The sequence below is a fragment of the Dasypus novemcinctus genome, chromosome 16 (assembly GCF_030445035.2).
Source record: "Dasypus novemcinctus isolate mDasNov1 chromosome 16, mDasNov1.1.hap2, whole genome shotgun sequence".
Lineage (NCBI taxonomy): Eukaryota > Metazoa > Chordata > Mammalia > Cingulata > Dasypodidae > Dasypus > Dasypus novemcinctus.
The window spans coordinates 62268269-62288396 of record NC_080688.1 but is presented as its reverse complement, the minus strand read 5'-3'; the positions used below and the strand labels follow the sequence as shown (position 1 = coordinate 62288396).

Below are 20128 nucleotides of genomic sequence, written 5' to 3'. Positions count from 1 at the left end.
CAAGCAGTGAATCATCTCAGCTTTAGTTTGACTGGAAAAGTTTCTATTTTACCTTTGGTTTTGTTGGGTATTTTAAGGGTATAGAATTCTAGATTGTCTTCAGGTTTGCACAGTTTCTGAAGTCTGAAGCTTAGTTCATTCCCTTATCTTTGTTTCTCTGAATATAATTTGTCCTTTTTTTCCTGGCTGATTACAAGAGAGACTTCCCCTGTCAGCCACAATCACATTTATAGGTTAGCAATATTATTTATACTCACTATAATATACCATCAACTCTATTCATTTCCACACTTTTACAATAAACCTCATTAAAAATTCTACATACATTAAGCATCAGCTCCTATTCTCAACCCACATTCTATCTTCTAGTAACCTACAGTCTAGAATTTACCTCTGTGAGTTTACTCATTGTATTTAGTTTATATTAGTGAGACCATACAATATTTGTCCTTTTGTGTCTGGCTTATTTCACTCAACATAATATCCTCAAGGTTCATCCATGTTGTGATATACATCCCAATTTCATTTCTTCTTACAGTTGCTTAGTATGTATATACCATATTGTATGTATATACCACATTTTGTTTATACACTCATTGGTTGATGGATACTTGGGCTGGTTCCATATTTTACCAATTGTGAATAATCCTGCTATAAGCATCAGTGTGCAAATGTCAGTTCCCGCCCTTTTCAGTTCTTCTGAATATATACCTAGTAACAGGATTTCCAGATCTTACAGCAGTTCTATATTCAGCTTCTTGAGGTAATGCCAAACTGCCTTCCATAGAGGCTGCACCATTCAACGTTCCCACCAACAGTGAAGGAGTGTTCCTAATTCTCCACATCTTCACCAGCACTTGCAGTTTTCTGATGTTTGTTTAATAATGGCCATTGTATAAAGTACAAAATGGTATTGCATTGTAGTTTTGAAATGCATTTCCCGAACAGCTAGTGAGGTTGAATATTTTTTCATGTACTTTTTTGGCCATTTCTATTACCTCTTTAGAAAAATGTCTACTCAAGTCTTTTGCCCATTTTGTAATTGGGTTGCTTGTCTTTTTTATCATTGAGTTGCATGATCTCTTTATGCATATCTTTAACACAGATATCAAACCCTTATTAGTTATGTGGTTTCCAAATATTTCCTCCCATTGAGTAGGCTGCCTTTTTACTTTCTTGACAAATCTATTGAAGAAAAAAGTATTTAATTTTGAGGAGGTCCCATTTATCTATTTTTTCTTTCATTGCTCATGCTTTGGGTGTAAGATTTAAGAAACTACCACCTATTACAATATCTTGAGGATGAAAAGTTTCCTTACATTTTCTTCTAGCAGTTTTAATGGTTGTAGCTTTTATATTTAGGTCCTTGATCCATTTTGAGTTCATTTTTGTGTAAGGTATGAGATAGGGGTCCTCTTTCCCTCTTTTGGATATGGCTATTTAGTTCTCTAAGCACCATTTGGGGAGAGAAATAAATAAAAATCTTTAAAAAAAAAAAAAAAGACTAGACAATTTTCAGTCCATCATTGCAACGTTCCAGCTTCCTCATGATCTTCCCTTCCTGCATGTGAACTTTGGGTTCCACTCATAGATGCAGACAACCTTGTGGAAATAGTCATCAGCCTCCACAATTGCATAAACCAATTCCTTTTACTAGATCCTTTAAATACATCTATGTACACTTATACCCAGATCTAGATCAATGTCAATGTAGCTCCTACTGGTTCTACTTCTTTAATTGAACTCTGCTGATACTCTAGTAGCTTTCATCAGTTCTAAAAAATTCTCAACCACTGTCTCACCAAATATCACCCCATTCTCTCTCATCTCCTCTTAAAGTTTTCACTAAATACATCAGAGTCTCAAATTTTAACGTGTATAATCACTTGTGGATTTTTTAAAATGCAGATTCTGGGAAGCAGACGTGGCTCAAGAAGTTGGGCACCCGCCTCCCACATGGGAGGCCCCAGGTTCAGTTCCTGGTGCCTCCTAAAGAAGATGGGCAGATGCAACAAGCTGATGCAAAGAACTGACAAATGAACAGACACAACAAGCTGACACAATGAGCAGGGAGCTGATGTGGCTTGAGCAGTTGGGTACCTGCCTCCCACATGGGAGGGCCAGGGTTCCGTTTCCAGTACCTCCTAAAGATGACAAGCAGACACAATGAGCAGACAATAAACAGAGAGATGAGGGAGCCATTGGGGCGGGGAGGAGGGCGGTGGGATGCAGATTCTGATTTAGTAGGTCTTGGTTAGGGCCCATGGTTTGCATTTCTAACAAGCTCCCAGGTGATGCTAATGCTGCTAATTCTGGGACAACATTGGGTTTCAAGTTGTTCTCTCCATGGTAAAATGAGAATAGAGGACCACTTAAACTAATTTTGTTTCCTTCAATAATGCTGCTTTGTGCCTATTTTGAATTTGCCTCCACCCATCAGTGACATATACACAACTCATGAAGTTCTGAGGAGGATTAAATGACACGTCAGGTATTCAGAATGCCTGGTATATAGTAAGCAATTAGTATTAGCTATTTTTATTATTATACATAGTATTTCCTGATCTAATATCTCATTATCCCATTTTTTTAATTAAAAAAAGGGGGGAAGAAGCTGAGTTCATTTTGTATTATCATAACATATAAAATTATAGAAAGCCATTTAATGAACACCCTTCCACTTACTACATGGCTTTATTAAATCCTAACATTTTACCGTATTTACTTCAGACCATTTTGTCTTAATAAATAAATAAAACAATACATCTGAAGCCTCTGGCTCACCCTCTCCTCATCCAAGTACAAGTGTTGAGAATTTCTTTAGGTCAGATATTAAGGAATAGAATTGCTGGGTCATAAGTGTGTGTGACTTCAGGTTCACCAGATATTGTCAAATTGTTCTCAGAAAATTTGAACCAATTTATACTCCCACTTGGTTTGCCCTTAAAGAAATAATGACTACATTAGATGCCAATTAGGTCACAACTTTTGTTTCTATTTTTTTTTGTTTCATATTTTTTTATAATGCATTCTGGAATGTTGGTTGGATTTGATAAAATCTCTTTTCTGTGGATTTACCTTGCCTTTTTAAACACATTTCTCACATTTCCTCAGTTCTTTGTCTCAGTATTGTACACCAGGAATGAATTCTTTTAAGAACATGATCTCATATTTTGCAGCTCAATGCTTTCCATGGTTTTCTCACTTACTTTGAGATTCAGTTCCTACTCATTCCATTTTTGAAAGAAATGTAAGCAGAACAGCTTTCCTACTTTTATCATCATTCAACAATCCACCTTACTTTCAAACTTATATTGCATATTTTTTGCTCTCCATTTTTTTCTAAGGATTAATTTCAAAAGCTGCCTTTACCAAGTAGCTATTGTAGATAACCAGCCTAAAACTTAAAATTGCCGGAAACAACCATTTGTTATTTCTCATGATTCTATGGGTTGGCTGTGCAGGTCTTTGGCCTGGGCCAGCCCAGCTATTCTCTACAGTCTGCTGTCAGTTTGGCTGGGGTTGGATAATCTAAGACAGTGTCAGCCACTTACCTGGCTGCCAGGAAGGTCTTAGGGAGGGACATGAGGGGCTCAGCTGGAATTGCTCTTTACTGTTCCGTGTAGTTTCTCATCCTCCAACAGATTTGTCCAGGCTTCTTTACATGGTTGTCTCAAATTTCAAGAAAGCAGCGAGAGAGAGCAAGTTCCAACACACACGTAGCTTTCGATCCTCTGCTTTTGTCATATTTGGCTATTTTTTTAAAAGATTTATTTTTATTTCTTCCCCCCCTCTGCACTCCCCCCCCCCCCCCCCCCCGCATTGTCTGCTCTCTGTGTCCATTCACTGTGTGTTCTTCTGTGACTGCTTCTGCCCTTATCAGCAGCACTGGCAATCTTTGTTTCTTTTTTGTTGTTGCATCATCTTGCTGTGTCAGCCCTCCATGTGTGCAGAGCCATTCTTGGGCAGGCTGCACTTTTTCACGCTGGGCAGCTTTTCTTATGGGGCACACTCCTTGTGCCTGGGGTTCCCCAATGCAGGGGACACCCATGTGGCACGGCACTCCTTGCGCATTAACACTGCACATGGGCCAGCTCCACACGGGTCAAGGCGGCCTGGGATTTGAACCACGGACCTCCCATGTGGTAGGCAGACACCCTATCCATTGGGCCAAGTCTGCTTCCCCATACTGGCTATTGTTATCATTGGCCAAAACAAGTCATTGGGTCAAGCCAGATCCAAGTTGTGGAGGAAAAAACTACCTCTTGATGGGAAAAGTGGCAACGTCACATTACAATGAGGTAAGTGCATCAGGGAAGGGAGGAATTATTATGGACATTTCCACAATCTATCAAAAATATTGCAATTAAGGCAAAAAACAAATGACAAACTTGGAAAATATTTGCAACTCAAACCATGGAAGATTAATTTAGCTAATATATAGAGAGCTCATATTGTTAAGACCAAAACTCCAATACATAAATGGGTGATATGGGAAGTTTATAGAAAAGGAAATATGAATGTCTTTATTGGCTGGAAGCAAGGGAAAGTAGTAGAGGAGGGAAATTTTTAAGATCATTTAGATAATCTTTTAAAAAATGATTGGTTTTCTTTTTTGTTTGTTTTACTCTCTTCTCCAAACCCCCAAGATGGCTCCCTCGTTTGTCTGCTCATTGTCCACTCATCTTTAGGAGACACTGGGTACCAAATCCGGGACTTCCCATTTGGGAGGCAAGTGCCCAACCAACTGAGCCACTTCAGGTCCCTGCTGGTTGCGGTGTCTGTGGCATCGGCTGGCTGCGGCATCTTGCTGACTGCAGCGTCTCCTGGTTGCGGTATCTTGCTAGTTGCAGCGTCTGCTCATTGCAGTGTCTGCCTGTCTTCTTTAGGAGGCACTGGGAACCAAACCCGGGAGCTTCCATGTAGGAGACGGATTGAGCCATGTCCGCTCCCATGATTGATTTTTAATCATATGGTACAAAAGTTTTTAAAAGACAAAAAGGTACACAGTGAAAACCCACATTTCTTCTTTCATATCCCATATCTGTCATGTCCCTTGAGTTTACTTAAAAAGGATTTTGAAAGGCAGGAATTTTTACTATTAGTATTTAAAAATATTTCTATCATTTCATTTATGGATCCTGGGTTTTAATCATGCTTCTGACTCTATTTAAAAATCAAAACATTAAAACTCCCCCATGATTTCTTTCAGTATCCTTTTTTTTTAGTTTTTTACACTTAAATCTTTGATCCTTTGGAATTTATTCTGACATAAGGTGTGATGTATGAATCCAGCACCATGTATTAAATTATCCATCTTTCTACCACTGATTTAAAAGGTCATCTTTTTCATAAGCTAAACTCCTGCATATATTAACATTTGGAAGTAGGCAGGTGAGGTGACTGGAAAGAATGACAGCAGACTCCTGGAGAGGGAAGGGAATGGGAGAAACATAACTCGAGTGCAAAACCTTTCTTTTGCATTTTAGCTGACCTAATGAGCATATACATGACAACTGTCATAATGTTCACCCAACAGATCTGTCAAAAGATACTTCACCCACCAGAAATATAGCAAACCAAGAGAAAATGCTTTTTAATGCAAACACTATGCATTCGGATACAAAAATGCAATGCATAAGCAGAAAACATCCTATCAATAATAACATCTTAACTAAGAACACAGAAATTAAGTTAAGGAATGTTAACGGGAAAAACATTCTTTAAAGTCATATTCAATTGACTCTGTTAGGGAAAACATTTATTTGGCTCTGGTCACAGTTCCATCATGTCCACTTTCTTTGTAAGTTCAGCTTCAATGGTATCCTAAAAGATGAAAGAAACACAAGTACTATAAACAAAGGCATAAAACAGTACTCTAATTTTCTACTATTTAAAATAAGAAAAAAAAAACACCTGAAACTTAAAATACCATTAGAAATATCATATTTGGTTTTAGACATGTCCTTGCTTTTACAACTACCCCCACACTCCCCCACCCCAAGGTTTTCAGTCTCCTAATTAATTCTAATAAACATCTGAAGGGGGAAAAACCCCAAAAATCCTTCGAGAGAGATGACTAAGTATAATATACATGAGTAGATTTTTCTGAACTTTACCCCTTAAGAAACATACTTCACACACCATCCCTCTTTTCCATTCTCATTGCCATTGTCTTTACTACTTCTCATCTGCCCTTAATAAGACAAATGGTTTCTGTAATTTTCTTTCTTCCCCCTTTACCTGCCCCATACACTGCTTCCAGAATTCAGGCATACCGCAGATATTGTGGATTCGGTTCCAAACCACCAGAAAAAGCAAATATTGCAAGAAAGCAAGTTTAGCAGTTTGATATGGTTATGAATTCCAAAAATAGATATCAGATTATGTTTGTAATCTGGTCTGTACCTGGGCGTGATTGAGTTATGATTAGGGCTTTGATTGGGCCACATCATTAGGGTGTTGTGTTGGATGGGGACTCACAAATAAAGGGTATGGCAAAGGACAGAGTTGATCGGTTTTGATGTTGGAGTTTGATGCTGAAGTCTTTTTTTTTCTTTTGTTTTTTAAAAATTTTTTAAAATTTATTTATTTATTTATTTTTGGATGCTGAAGCCTTATGTTGGAGCCCTGGGAAAAGAGACAGTCGTCCACCTGATAACCTACAGTGGACCTTGTGGAGATTGTGGAGAAAACAGAGGAGCTGAGCCCAGAGGGACCCAGGAAGCCTGAACCCTCGCAGATGATGGCAACTATCTTGCTCCAACACGTAAAAACAGACTTTGGTGAGGGAAGTAACTTATCCTTTATGGCCTGGTATCTGTAAGCTCCTACCCCAAATAAATACCCTTTACAAAAACCAATCAATTTCTGCTATTTTGCATCAACACTCCTTTGGCTGACTAATAAAGCAAGTCACACAAATTTTTTGGTTTCCCAATGCATATAAAAGTTATGCTTATTCTATTAAATATGCAATAACATTATATCTTTAAAAAACCCCCAATACCTACCTTAATTTAAAAATACTTTATTGGGAAACCGACTTTGGCCCAGTGGTTAGGGCGTCGGTCTACCACATGGGAGGTCCGCAGTTCAAGCCCCGGGCCTCCTTGACCCGTGTGGAGCTGGCCCATGCGCAGTGCTGATGCGCGCAAGGAGTGCCCTGCTACACAGGGGTGTCCCCCGCGTAGGGGAGCCCCACGCGCAAGGAGTGCACCCATAAGGAGAGCCGCCCAGCGCGAAGGAGGGAGCAGCCTGCCGAGGAATGGCGCCGCCCACACTTCCCGTGCCGCTGACGACAACAGAAGCGGACAGAGAAACAAGACGCAGCAAAAAGACACAGAAAACAGACAACCGGGAGAGGGGAGGGGAATTAAATAAATGAAAAATAAATCTTTAAAAAAAATAAATAAATAAAAAATAAAATAAAAATACTTTATTGCTTAAAAATGTTAACTACCATCTGAGCCTTCAGCAAGTCATAATCATTTTGCTGGTGGAGGGTGTTGCCTCAACATTAATGACTACCAACTGATAAGGGTGATGGTGCTTAAGGTTGAGGTGCTTGTGGCAATTTTTGTGTCTTAAAATAAGACAACAATGAAGTTCACATCAACTGACTCTTCCTTTCATGAAACGTTTTCTGTAGCACAAAATGCTGTTTGATAGCATTTTATCCATAGTAGCACTTCTTTCAAAACTGGAGTAGATCCTCTCAAACCCTGCTGCTACTTTATCACTTAAGTTTATGTTTTTTTGTCCATTTCAACAATGTTCACAAATTCTTCACCAGGAGTAGATTCCATCTCAAGAAACCACTTTCTATGCTCATCCATAAGAAACAAACTTTTTATCCGTTCAAGTTTTATCATGAAATTGCAGCAATTCAGACACATTTTCAGGGTCCATTTTTTAATTCTAGTTCACTTGCTATTTCCACCACATTTGCAGTTACTTCCTCCACTGAAGTCTTAAAACTCTCAGTTATCCAAGAAAGTTGTGGTCAACTTCTTCCAAACTCCTGTTAATATTGTTATTTTGACTCCTCCCATGAATCAAGAACATTCATATAGGCATCTAGAAGGGTGAATCCTTTTTAGAGGTTTTCAATTTACCCGATCCATCAGAGGAATCACTATCTGTGACAGCTATAGCTTTACAAAACGGAGTTTTTAAATAAAACTTGAAAGTCTAAATGACTCCTTGATTCATGGGCTGCAAATGGATATTGTCTTAGCAGGGATGAAAATAACATTCATCTTCTACATCTCCATCAGAGGCCTTGGGTGACCATGTACATTGTCAATGAGCAGTAATATTTTGAAAGGAATCTTTTTTTCTGGGCAGTAGATCTCAACTGTGACCTTAAAATATTCAGTAAACCGTGTGGTAAACAGATGTGCTATCATCCAGGCTTTATTGTTTCACTTTAAGAGTACAAGCAGTCAGGGCCCAAGGATTTTCAGAATGGTAAATGATAAGGATTTTCAGAATGGTAAATGATCATTGGCTTCAACTTAATGTCACCAACTGCATTAGTCCCTAACAAAAGAGTCAGCCTGTTCTGAAGTTTGAAGCCAGACATTAACTTCTCCTCTCTAGCTATGAAAGTCCTAGATGGCACCTTCTTCCAATAGAAAGCTGTTTGTTTACACTGAAAATCTACTGTTTAGTGCAGCCACCTTCATCACTTATCTTAGCTGGATCTTCTGGATAACTTGCTACAGTTTCTCCATCAGCACTTGCTGCTTCATCTTGAACTTTTTTTTAAAAAAGATTTTATTTATTTATTCCTCACCCCTCCCTCCACTGTCTGCTCTCTGTGTCCATTTGCTGTGTGTTCTTCTGCGTCTGCCTGTATTCTCATTAGGCGGCTCCAGGAACCAATCCTGGGACCTTCATGAGAGGAAGAGAGGCGATCATTCTCTTGCTCCACCTCAGCTCCCAGGCCGCCGTGTTTCTTATTTTCTCTCCTCTGTGTCTGTTTTTGTTATGTCATCTTGCTGCCCTAACTCTCTGCATGGGCCAGCACTCCCACGTAGGGCAGCACTCCACGTGGACTAGCTCTCCACAAGGGATAGCTCCTCACATGGGTCAGCTTGCTTTCACCAGGAGGCCCTGGCTATCAAACCCTGGACCTCCTATATGGTAGATAGGAGCCCAATTGCTTGAGCCACATCCACTTCCCCACCCTGAACTTTTATGTTATAGAGATGGCTTCTTTCCTTAAACCTCATGAACCAACCTTTGCTGGCTTCAAACTTTTCTTTGGCAGCCTCTTCACCTCTCTCAGTCTGATAAAATTGAAGAGAGTTAGGGTCTTGCTCTCAATTAGGCTTTGGCTTAAAGAAATGTTGTGGCTAGTTTATCCAGACCAGTAAAACTTGCTTTGTATCAGCAATAAGGCTGTTTTGCTTTCTTATCACTCATGTGTTCACTGGAGTAGCATTTTCATTTCTTTCAAGAACTTTTCCTTTGCATTTACAATTTGACTAACTGGTGCAAGAGACCATCTTGGCTTTCAACATTCCTTCCTCACTAAGCTTAATCATTTCTAGGTTTGATTTAAAGTGAGAGACATGCAACTCTTCCTTCACTTGAACTCTTATAGGCCACTGTAGGGTTATTAACTGACCTAAACAATACTGTTGTGTTTCAAGGAATAGGGAGGCCCAAGGACAAGGAGAGAGAAGGGGGAATGGCCGTCGGAATGCGCATAACATTTATCAATTAAGTTCTCTGTTTTATATGGGTACAGTTTGTGGCATACCAAAACTATTACAATAATAACAGCAAAGATCACTTATCACAACTCACCATAACAGATATGATAACAACGAAAAAGTCTGAAATATTGTGAGAATTGCCAAAATGTGACAGAGACATGAAGTAAGCACATGCTGTTGGAAAAATGGCACCAATAAATGTGCTCATTGCAGGGTTGCCACAAACCTTCAATTTGTACAAAATGTGGTCTCTGTGAAGCATAGTAAAGCAAAATGCAATAAAACAAGGTAAGTGTATCATCTTCTGTGGAAGTCTGAAGCTTTCATGCACCCCAGAAAATCCTGTTAAAGTTAATTCATTCCTGTGCATGTAAACCTATTGTAGGTGGTAATTTTTCATTAAATTACTGCAGTTAAGGGTTTTTTATTAGATTGCATGACCCAGAATGGGTCTTAATCCTCTTAATGGAGTTCTTTATAAATATAAATGGAGGAATAAAAACCACAGATACAGAAAAAGCTGTAGAGACAGAGAGAAGCCTGCAGAAGGTGAAATCAATGAACCTGGGAGAGAGAAAGGAGAGATGGAGCAGCCCAAAGTGGAAAGCACCAAAGTCCAGAGGAAAATGCAGAGACCAAAACCCACAGATGCCGCCACTACACCCTGCCATGAGAGGAATCCAGAACCACTAGCAACCCATTCTTAAGAAAAGCATCTCCTAGTAAAACCAACATTTTGACATTTTCACAGCCTCAGAACTGTAAGCCTTTAACCTAATAAATCCCCATTGTAAAAGCCAATCCATTTCTAGTATATCGTTTCCTGCAGCTTTTAGAAAATAAAACTTCTTCCTAAAGCACTGGCCTGATCAAAAAGCATAGCCTTGATCACATTTCTCTTCAGATTAATAAATAAAAAAGGAAACACACAGTAACTTTCAGTTGTTCCCTATTGTCTACAAGTTCAACCCTCTGTATTTAAGTCCCTTTATATCATCAACCAATTGATTCTTTCAGACAGACATTCCATTGCATACTCCTGAGAAGCTAGACCTCCTCACTTGCCATAGCTTGCAAAAGTCCTCCAATTCTAGCTCGATGCCTGTGCTAATCCCTTTTGTCTTGAATAGTATATATCTCTCAATCTCTCTTTTCCACCAAGGAAAATTTATGCACATTTTAAAAACACATATTTTTTATGAGAAAAAAATACACAAGCACACACCTATGCACATGTCAAAAAAGTATTAATACAAGCATGGGAATGAGCCACAGCATCTATGGGCCTGTAGTTTACCTCTGAGGAGGAAGGAAAGAAAAAGGATGAAGGTAACTTTAGCTACGTCAGCATTTATTTCATTTCTTTAACAAAAAGTCTGAAGACAAAAATGGTACTACTTACCAATTCTCGTTTTGCTTCTTCAATTTTCACTTGAGCAAGAGATGGATTCTTATAAAAAAAATAAAACAAGGCAGGTTATATTGTCTGATTTTGGACTCCAGAGGGAAAATGTAATAATCCTTTTCTAAAGCCAAAAAATCTTAGAGAGCATATATAATGTCCACACAATACTGAAAATTCAGAACTGACTTTTTAAATCCCTAAACACAGATTCACTATTTTCATGATTGTTTAGTTGCTTGGGAGAGGTCAGAGGAGATGACTTTCTTTAATTCATAAGAATAATTACCGGGAAGCAGATGTGGCACAATTGATCAGGCTCATGTCTACCATATGAGAGGCCCTGGGTTCACTTCCCAGGGCCTCCTTGTGAAGGCAAGCTGGCCCACGCCCGCGGAGAGCTCACGGCCCGCGCCCACGGAGAGGTAGCACAGCAAGATGATGCAACAAAGGGAGATAAGCAGACACAGAAGAACACACAGCATATGGACACAGAGAAGAGACAACAAGCAAGTGGCAAGGGGTGGGGATAAATTTAAAAAACAAAAAACCCACTTGACTACAGATGTGAGGGTCCATTTAAAAAAAAAAAAAAATTACCGGCATTAAATCTAAATAGGAATCCAGTTTTTTCTTCAAAGGTAGAGTCTGTCGTTTTAGTTCTGCCAGTTTCTGGGGGGGAAACAAAGAATAACAGGGTTAAAGATATTGACGGTGCAATTAAATACTGTTACTTTATGAAATGAAACACAATAAAGCATTAAAAATAGGATATATTTTAAATAATACATTTAATAAAGAACTTCAAAGATAGGGAAGCAGATGTGGCTCAAGCAATGGGCTCCCGTCTACCATATAGGAGGTCCACGGTTCAACTCCTGGGTCCTCCTGGTAAAAGCAAGCTGGCCCATGCAGTGAGCTAGCCCAAGTGGAGAGGTGACCCAAGCGGAGAGCTGGCCCACATGGAGTGCTGGCCTGCATGGAGTGCTGACCTGTGCGGCTGCGCAGCAGGATGCTGGCCAGCACAGGGGTGCTGGCACGCATGGAGTGCTGGCCCACACAGAAAGCTGGCACAGCAAGATGACAGAATAAAAAGACAGAGGAGAGACAATAGGAGAAACACCAGACCAGGAAGCTGAGGTGGCTTAAGAGATTGAGCACCTCTCTCCCATGGCAGAAGGTCCCAGGATCGGTTCCCAGTGTCACGTAAAGAGCAGACAAGAAGACACAGTAGAACACACAGCAAATGAACATAGAAAGCAGACAGCGAGTGCAAAAACACTGGGGTGGGGGGAATAAAAAAATAAACTTAAAAAAAAAACCAAACAGATAAATAGACAAAGTTACTTTCAATGGAAACAATATTTATAAGATTCTTAAAATGGGAAGGTATACTCGCATTTATTAAGAACAGGATTTTAAGTATGCTATCTGGGAACAGAATGTTGATTAAGAGGAATAAGAAGGTAAGAGAACCACCAAAATCACAAATACAATTTATGAATTGTCAACTTTAGATTCCAGGAATCAAAAAATCTCAATAAAACAAAACCCCCTATTCTCACTCTTCTCAACAAAATAGATAAAACCCTTATACAATCTGAAAATCCAGAATCACATTTGGAAACTACAAGAGTTTTGGGACCTGCATTTTTATTGTGCAATTAAAGAGAAGAAAGAACAGCACCTAGTTGGTTGGCACCCAGTCTTCCAAAAAAGTATCTGTTTAATAAAAAAATCAATAATATATAACTGACTCCAAGAAAGAGCCTCTAGCCTCCAGAATTAAGTAAAGGAAATTAAACAAATGTGAAGATACACATAACTAAACAAGTAATGAAGATATAAATACTGATGACCATAAAGTACAAAAGTAAGAGACAAGAAATCAGTTTAATAGAGAATAAAATCTCTTCAAAAGAAATAAACAAAAAAGCAGATTATGGTCTAACACGTTAAAGAAACTTAGGTTAAAAAACTCACCTCTGACAATGCTACTAGTGACTGATGAGACAGAGAAGCATCCATGCCTCTGGCTGAAAGTTGTTCCTAAAATAAAGAAAAGTAGGGGGAGGGGTTCAGTAAAAAAAATATTTTTTTCTAAGTAACTAGCATGAAAAAATTTCAAAATTTCATACAGTAAGGAGAAGCTACAAATCATTGATTTGTATGTTATACCTGCACCCATGCATTTTTATATTATATTATGAATCACTTCCATACTAACATATTTGATAATATGGATGCAGTGCTTAAGAGCCTGAGCTTTGGGGCCTGACTATCTGGGTTTGAATCTGGATCTGCTGCTAATTAGCTTTGTAACTGTGGGCAAGTTACATTATCTTTCTGTGCCTTACTTCCCCCATCTGTAAAAAGGGAGTAATAATATTGTCTAGTTGTAAGGATAGAGGTCTAAAGAAAGTCTGAAGAAAACTAATTGTATTTAGCCCTTCAGACAAACCTCTGCAGCTTTGATTCCAACTCGGAATTCTTCTGATTTTGCTTTTAGGAAGTCCATGTTCTGAAGACGATTGTCAACTTTGGCCCTTTCTGTAGACAGATGCAGCTCTGCCTTCTTGAGGTCCCTTTAAAAAGTAAAGTTAAAAACATTTTCTTCTCAGTGAAATTATTATAAAAAAACAAACTATACTACTTTTTGGATTCAACTTGGATTAGCCAAGAGTAGATAATGATATACTTGTTGAATTATCTACCATAATTTTTATAGCCCAGACTAGCTACCATGCACTCTTCTAGGTCATCTCCCCCTCCACATTACCTTGAGATTTTTCCCAAGCAGTACAAAATAATTTTAAGATTAACCTATGCCAAATATACTTTGAGAAAGTACATCTGTTGTTCAAAGATGGATTTACTATATCATAAAGCAATTTGAAAGATGGAGGTCACAAAGGCCTCTCTACTAAACGCAACATGACATAGTGCCTTGCATATACAAATTAAATGCATTTACACACCACCAAATTACTTCTGCATATACATATTCCTGATCTCTGGGGCAACAGGGTCCTAAAGAAGGTCTTTAACATCAAAATATAATGTGATTTTAAGTTATATAGTACTATAATTTATAAGTTAAAAAATTCACATATATTTTAAAAATTATGAAACCCACATTAATGTACAAAAAAAGGGGAGAGACAAATTGTATGAAGTAAAAGATGGAAGTCTGTACCTGATCACTTCCCAACACCACCCAAGTCATTTTCTATTTCAAAAACATTTTATGGATATAATGTGCTGTTTTAAATCATACCAACTACCAAAACCAAATCTGTCAATGTCCTGTACTGCCTTTATAATAAAAATTGCTACCACTTTGAACTCAATTACTTACTCTCGTAGACATTTTTCTAATACCAAAATTGCAGTTAGGTTTTTTTCAAGTTTTGTCAATTCTAGCTTGATTTCTTCATTTTTAGATTGGGTACGAAAAAGATCAGAGGTCAAATCATTCACTGCAGGGATAAAACTAAAAGAAGAATCTGGTCACACAAAGGGACATTAAAGACAATAGGTCCTATTCTCCCTGAGTTCTAAAACTAACTTTATCTCTGCATGGATTCTTATATAACTATGCTGTTTCATACCTCTACACATTTTTTATACACTCTTCCCATTGCTTGAAATGCCCTTCTTCAGTTGGCAAATTATCATTTGTCCTTCAAAACTCAAATATTGCCCCTAACCCGGAATTCACTATTCCTTTCTCTGTGCTACCTACCTACAGACTATATTCTTTTGTTGTTGCAGCTGTCACACTGTTACAGGTTATTTATATGTCCAGCTCCCTTACTGACAGTGAGCAGAGATTGTCCTTGAAGGTGGGTACTATCCTATTCATCTTGGCTCTCCAGCGCTTAGAACCAGCCTAGCATATAACTGGTATTTGGTGTCACTGAATTGACTTAATTCAAATCCAGGTTTCTGTTGCTATACAATCTATGTGTTCTTAACCTTAAAACACCACCCTTAGAGCAGAAGTATAAATTCCAAACCCTTATATGGGCAGATAAGCAGACCAGCTGTGCACTGTTCCAACTATGATGACAAGTTGCAATGGTAGTCCTAGCTAAGACAAAGCCACCAGTAGCAATCATGTGGTCTTTGGAGTCAAACTGGGTTTGAATCTCAACTCCGCCATTTACTAGCTTGGAGAAGTTATTTAACACCTCCTAAGAACCAGTTTCCACTCAGTGCTGTTAGAAGAATCACGTCATTACATAGGTTAAGAGCCGGTCACCTACTCTACCCAATAGGATAGGGACATGACCAACATTCACAGCTTTCAACCAGATCATTTAGTCTGCTGCTTTTCTTCTTGTTTATAGGGAACAACAGAAGTGATACCTTATCTCTTCCCAATACACATGAGAATCAACCTTCAGACACTAAAAAATAACCAATGCCAAATTTATCTGAATTAATTATATTGAATAGCACAGAGTTAACAAAATTCAGTGTTTTTACACTTATAAATTTTCTACATAGAATTATCCTGACAACCTAAAACTCTTTAGATCAAGTCCTTTTGACATATATAACGGCAGAAATTAAAATTGTCACAAGAATTACCTAGTTAGTGAGGTATCCTTTGTTTCAAGCGCCATTGCACTGTCAACCAAAGCATTCAGAAATCTGGAACTAGTGCTAGAGAGATTGGCAGGGGAAAAGTTCACACTCTCCATGAGAAGGTCTTGAAGATGCTTGGCTGAAAAGATATGAATTTCATGATAACTACGATTATGTGCTTTGTTTTAACAGTTTTTATTGAAATAATTCACATACCATACAATTCAATAATTTAAATTGTACAATTCTATGTCTTTTAGTATAGTCACAGAGTTGTGTATTCATCACCAAATTTTAGAACATTTTCATTACCCTAAAAACAAACCCCATACCCTTTAGTCCTCAAACCCCAAACTCTCCAGGGAGCTATTTTACTAAGTACTTATTTTCCGGAAACTACTGCTGGTGAGTGAATTGAACTTGAGCTTAAAAAAAGAAAAAACTCATCTTGGAGATCTTTTCGCAAAGACTGAATATCACTGAGAAAAGTCTGCCATATTTTAAATGTGACTTTTGACCTTGCATTCTGAAAGATATTCATCTTACAGATAGAACATAAGGTATTTTATTATTTTCCATGAAAATATTTTAAGAATTTGTCCTCGAACTTTATCAACTTCAGGAAAACAAGGAGACGTTCTGATTATAAGTGATTCCAATATATCTATCACAAGGTACACCAATGCAATATTATGTGGCTCTTTCAATATCAGGTTCAATGCATTCAATACTTCAAAATGTATGTCACATGTGCCAAACTTTGCAGAATGGCTTTTCTGTTTGCTTGTTTTATCTGAAAGTTTAAAGCAGTTAAGCTCTGTCCAATTTCCTCCAGATAGGACAACTATAACCTGGACCTCCAATACTGGCCAATTAATCTTGACTGCTAGAAGAATTTGAGTATAAAATAATAATCTTTGTGACTAACACCCAAATATGCTGATGTTTAACACAGAGATTGTAAAAGATACTAAGGTTGAGGTCTTGTTTTGTATTCCCAGAGTTTTCCAAGTCACTTCATACCAGTAAATACCACAGTATATCCTCAACGTAGGGATTTTATCCTTTAAGTTTTGCTAAAAACTCTGGAGCACAAATTAAGAAGTGTTAATGCACAGTCACACATTCTATTCATTTATGTTTTCCCAATCTGATCATTCACTTCAGAGAAGTCTGACGTGGCTTCAAACACATCTACCAGTTTTGATGACAGTTTCCAAAGCTTGAGAAAAGTCTTTCTTCTTCCACACATCATTTCTCAACCTTGACATTACTGATATTTGCGGGTGGGTTATTTATTGTTTGGGGAACTGTCCTGCCCATTTTAGCATTCTGGCCTCCACCCACTAGATGCCAATAACATCCCGGCCCCCCCGGTTATGACAGCCAAAAATGACTTCAGACATTGTTCAATGTCCCCACATCACCCCTGATTGAGAACCACTGTTCCATACTATCTCTGGTTACATTCAACTCAATGAAAATATGTGGCTACCAATTATATGCCAGGTATTACCATTTCTGCATAAACAAGCAGCAGAACTCAATTTTCTTCATTTGCAGAGCCATCATGATTAAACACAAAAAATGGTGATAACCTGATATTCCATAAAACTTCAAGTCTGGTATCTTCAACTAAGCCATCAGGTTGGCCTTGATTATAGAATAGAACCAAGAAGCATTCTGGAATTTCTTCTCATTTTCCTCCTCAAGGGAAAATTTAGCAGTATGAAAAATGGTTTGACTAGTTTATATTCCTCATGATTTAGGAGATCACTTAATACAAAATTTGTATAGGCTTTTCCAAATCCTAAAGATATTCTAAAATGTTCCAATCTTCTGAGCTACAAAGAACTATACTTTGCAGAAATAAAAACTTAACTTTTCAAAATGAATTGTGTGATTTTGAACTCAAAAGTCACTTAAATACAGCAAGCTATATGGTACCACTACTCATAATTTTTAGAATTATAAACTAAGGTAACTTATACTCCTTCTTAACAACACACATGAATCTGTACTTGTTACAAGGTTCCCTAATTTTCTGTTTTTCTGGTAGACCCTTTCATTGTCTAAAGAGGAAAAATTTAGAAAAGAAAAGTAATGATGAAAGTGTATGACTGTGCAAATAGCTGATATTGATGGTGGCAAGGCTGTAATGGATACCTAAATAGGAAAAATTGTGTGAAAATTTTGTGTGTATTAATAGAAACACTTGCTTACCTAATATTTGTCAGCTTAAAAGTACTTAAGGATAGAACTAAACAATCTGACTTAGAAAATGAGGTTTATTGAGTGTACTTTAAATAAATAAAATTATTTCAAAATAAGACAATTTTTAAAGCAACTATTTGAGAGAGTGTGACCACAAAGGGGCAGTACAGGGGAGTGTCCTTTTTGGATAATGGAATTATTTTGTATCCTGATTGTGGGGGTGGTCCCAAAATCTATATTTATAACTCATAGAAGTGTACATCAAAAAAAGTCAATTTTACTATATGCTAATTTTTTTAAAATCAGGAGAAAACCACACATACAAGAGAATTACAATATAAATTGAATTGCATTCAAAACATTATATGTAACAAATGTTACAAACCTGGTTAAACATAGGGCAACAGTAGGCCCCACTTTCTCTCTCTTTTGTATATTCTCACCACCTAAGATGATTTTCCTCAATCTCTATTTTTGCAATCTCTATTATAAAAACAAAAGTTGCCTTGAATATGGTTTTTCAAACTACAAAGGGTCAGCAGAAAGGTTTAATGCAATCTTTTTGGTACATAGCAATAGGGTCATTTGTCCAAGTCTCACAATTCATGGTGAGGCACCTCAGGTGAACTGACAGTTCATTATGACATAATGACAGGAGACAAATTCACAAGGCATTTTGTGTGTCAAGCTAAGAAGTCTGGACCATATCTCCTGGGACTTTTAGTTTTGCTATCAGAGTACCAATTAAGTAGTTAAGCAAGTGTGTACTTTAATTAAATTTATGATTTACAAAGTGCCTATGACAAAGTGGAAGGCAAATCTGGTTAAAACAAAGAAGCAAAACTTAACAAGTAGTCTATACTAAATAATCTTGTATTCTTTAGTGTTACAAATTTTGACTCCTTCTAGTTATTATCACATTTAAAACTCTAGGATTAATCTCACCTTCTGATTCATATTCACTTGCTTTCTGTTTCAAGTCCTCTATCACCAGGGAGACATCCCTGTCCCGGGCCTTGTTGCATTCTGAAAGATGATATAAAACCTCTGTAGTCCGTGCATTCACCTCATATTGTGGAATGGGATGATCTCCAAATATTTTTTTCAACCAGGCAGCAACCTGACCATTAAAAGGACAAATATTACAAGCCTTGCTTAATGGAATGGCAAGAAGCAAACATGACACAATCATCAAAAGCAAATGAAATGCTTTCCATCAATATTCTGACTAGCTACTTCACAACCTAACTTTTCTTTAGAGAGGTACCAGTCATCAGGAAATAAACTTTTAAAAAGTATGTAGGATAAACAACGGGACAAAAACCAATATTACCAGAGCTCAATCCATTCTCTGAAGCTACAAAAGCAGTTTAGGGTAATAATCTACATCACTCAAACACTGGATGAGAAAACATTATTAAACGTTCAAGGTTTGGAAAAGAGTTGTTCCCAAAGCACCGTAACCCCCGCAGGGCCCTTTCGTTGCCAGAACTAGGATGCGGAACACGGAAGTTGCTTCAAGCGTGGATATTCTTGGCTGGAAAATGGGTTTGGGTTCAGAACTCCCACTTCAGTCTGTTGTGTGGGGTTTCATACCAGGGGTTGCCTAAACACTCCAAGTCTGAGTACAAAGAAGAGAAAGGTTTGGGACGGGAGGGAAACGCCTTTCCAGTAGGATCTAAGGGGTGGGGGTGGGGTCACAGGTCCTAAGGAACACCACAGAAGGACAAGTGGAAGGAAGGGGAGAGAGAAGGTAGCCGTGGCGTTGACGTGGATACGGATTTGCGAGATCCATCGGCAGGGAAGGATATCTCAAAGACGCCGTTTTCAGGCCAGTCCCTAAAGCCCCGCTCCTGCCCCCACCACCTGCGCTTCTTTATCCACCGGCTCCTCCATAGCCTCCGCTCCCGCCACTTCCCGACACGCTCCTCGCCGGGGTCGCACGCCGCTCGCCCTCAGGGCGGGATCGTCCTAACTCCCGCCCACAAGCCGTTAGCCACACCCTCCCCGGGACCGGGAATTCTGGGAGTTGCAGTTTTCCTTCTGGCTCCGGGGCACTGACTCCCGGAACGAGGTTGGTTCCAGGCTCCAAACCTAGAAGCCTGGTCCTTTGCCACTTTCCTGCCCTGTTTGTGTTGCGTACCATAGTCTTCTCCAGATCGAGGGAAGCTGCCCAGAACCAGGACCTTCT

The 20128-nt window shown here is 38.5% G+C and overlaps 1 protein-coding gene across 2 annotated transcripts; it reads right to left on the bottom strand.

Annotated features, from left to right (window-relative positions):
• Positions 1-5570: 5570 nt before the first annotated feature.
• Positions 5571-19914, bottom strand: HAUS1 (HAUS augmin like complex subunit 1). 2 transcript variants are annotated; one of them, XM_058277615.2, is made up of 9 exons: positions 19804-19914; positions 18883-19057; positions 15727-15862; positions 14489-14623; positions 13592-13715; positions 13114-13179; positions 11731-11802; positions 11131-11178; positions 5571-5826 (listed from the first exon to the last, which is right to left on the bottom strand). In XM_058277615.2, the coding sequence occupies exons 1-9, from the start codon at positions 19831-19833 to the stop codon at positions 5776-5778; spliced, it is 837 nt and encodes a 278-aa protein (XP_058133598.1). In that variant the 5' UTR covers positions 19834-19914; the 3' UTR covers positions 5571-5775. The 2 variants fall into 2 exon arrangements, with proteins under 2 accessions (XP_058133598.1, XP_071064625.1); XM_071208524.1 differs by lacking the exon at positions 14489-14623.
• Between the last annotated feature and the right edge of the window lie 214 nt (positions 19915-20128).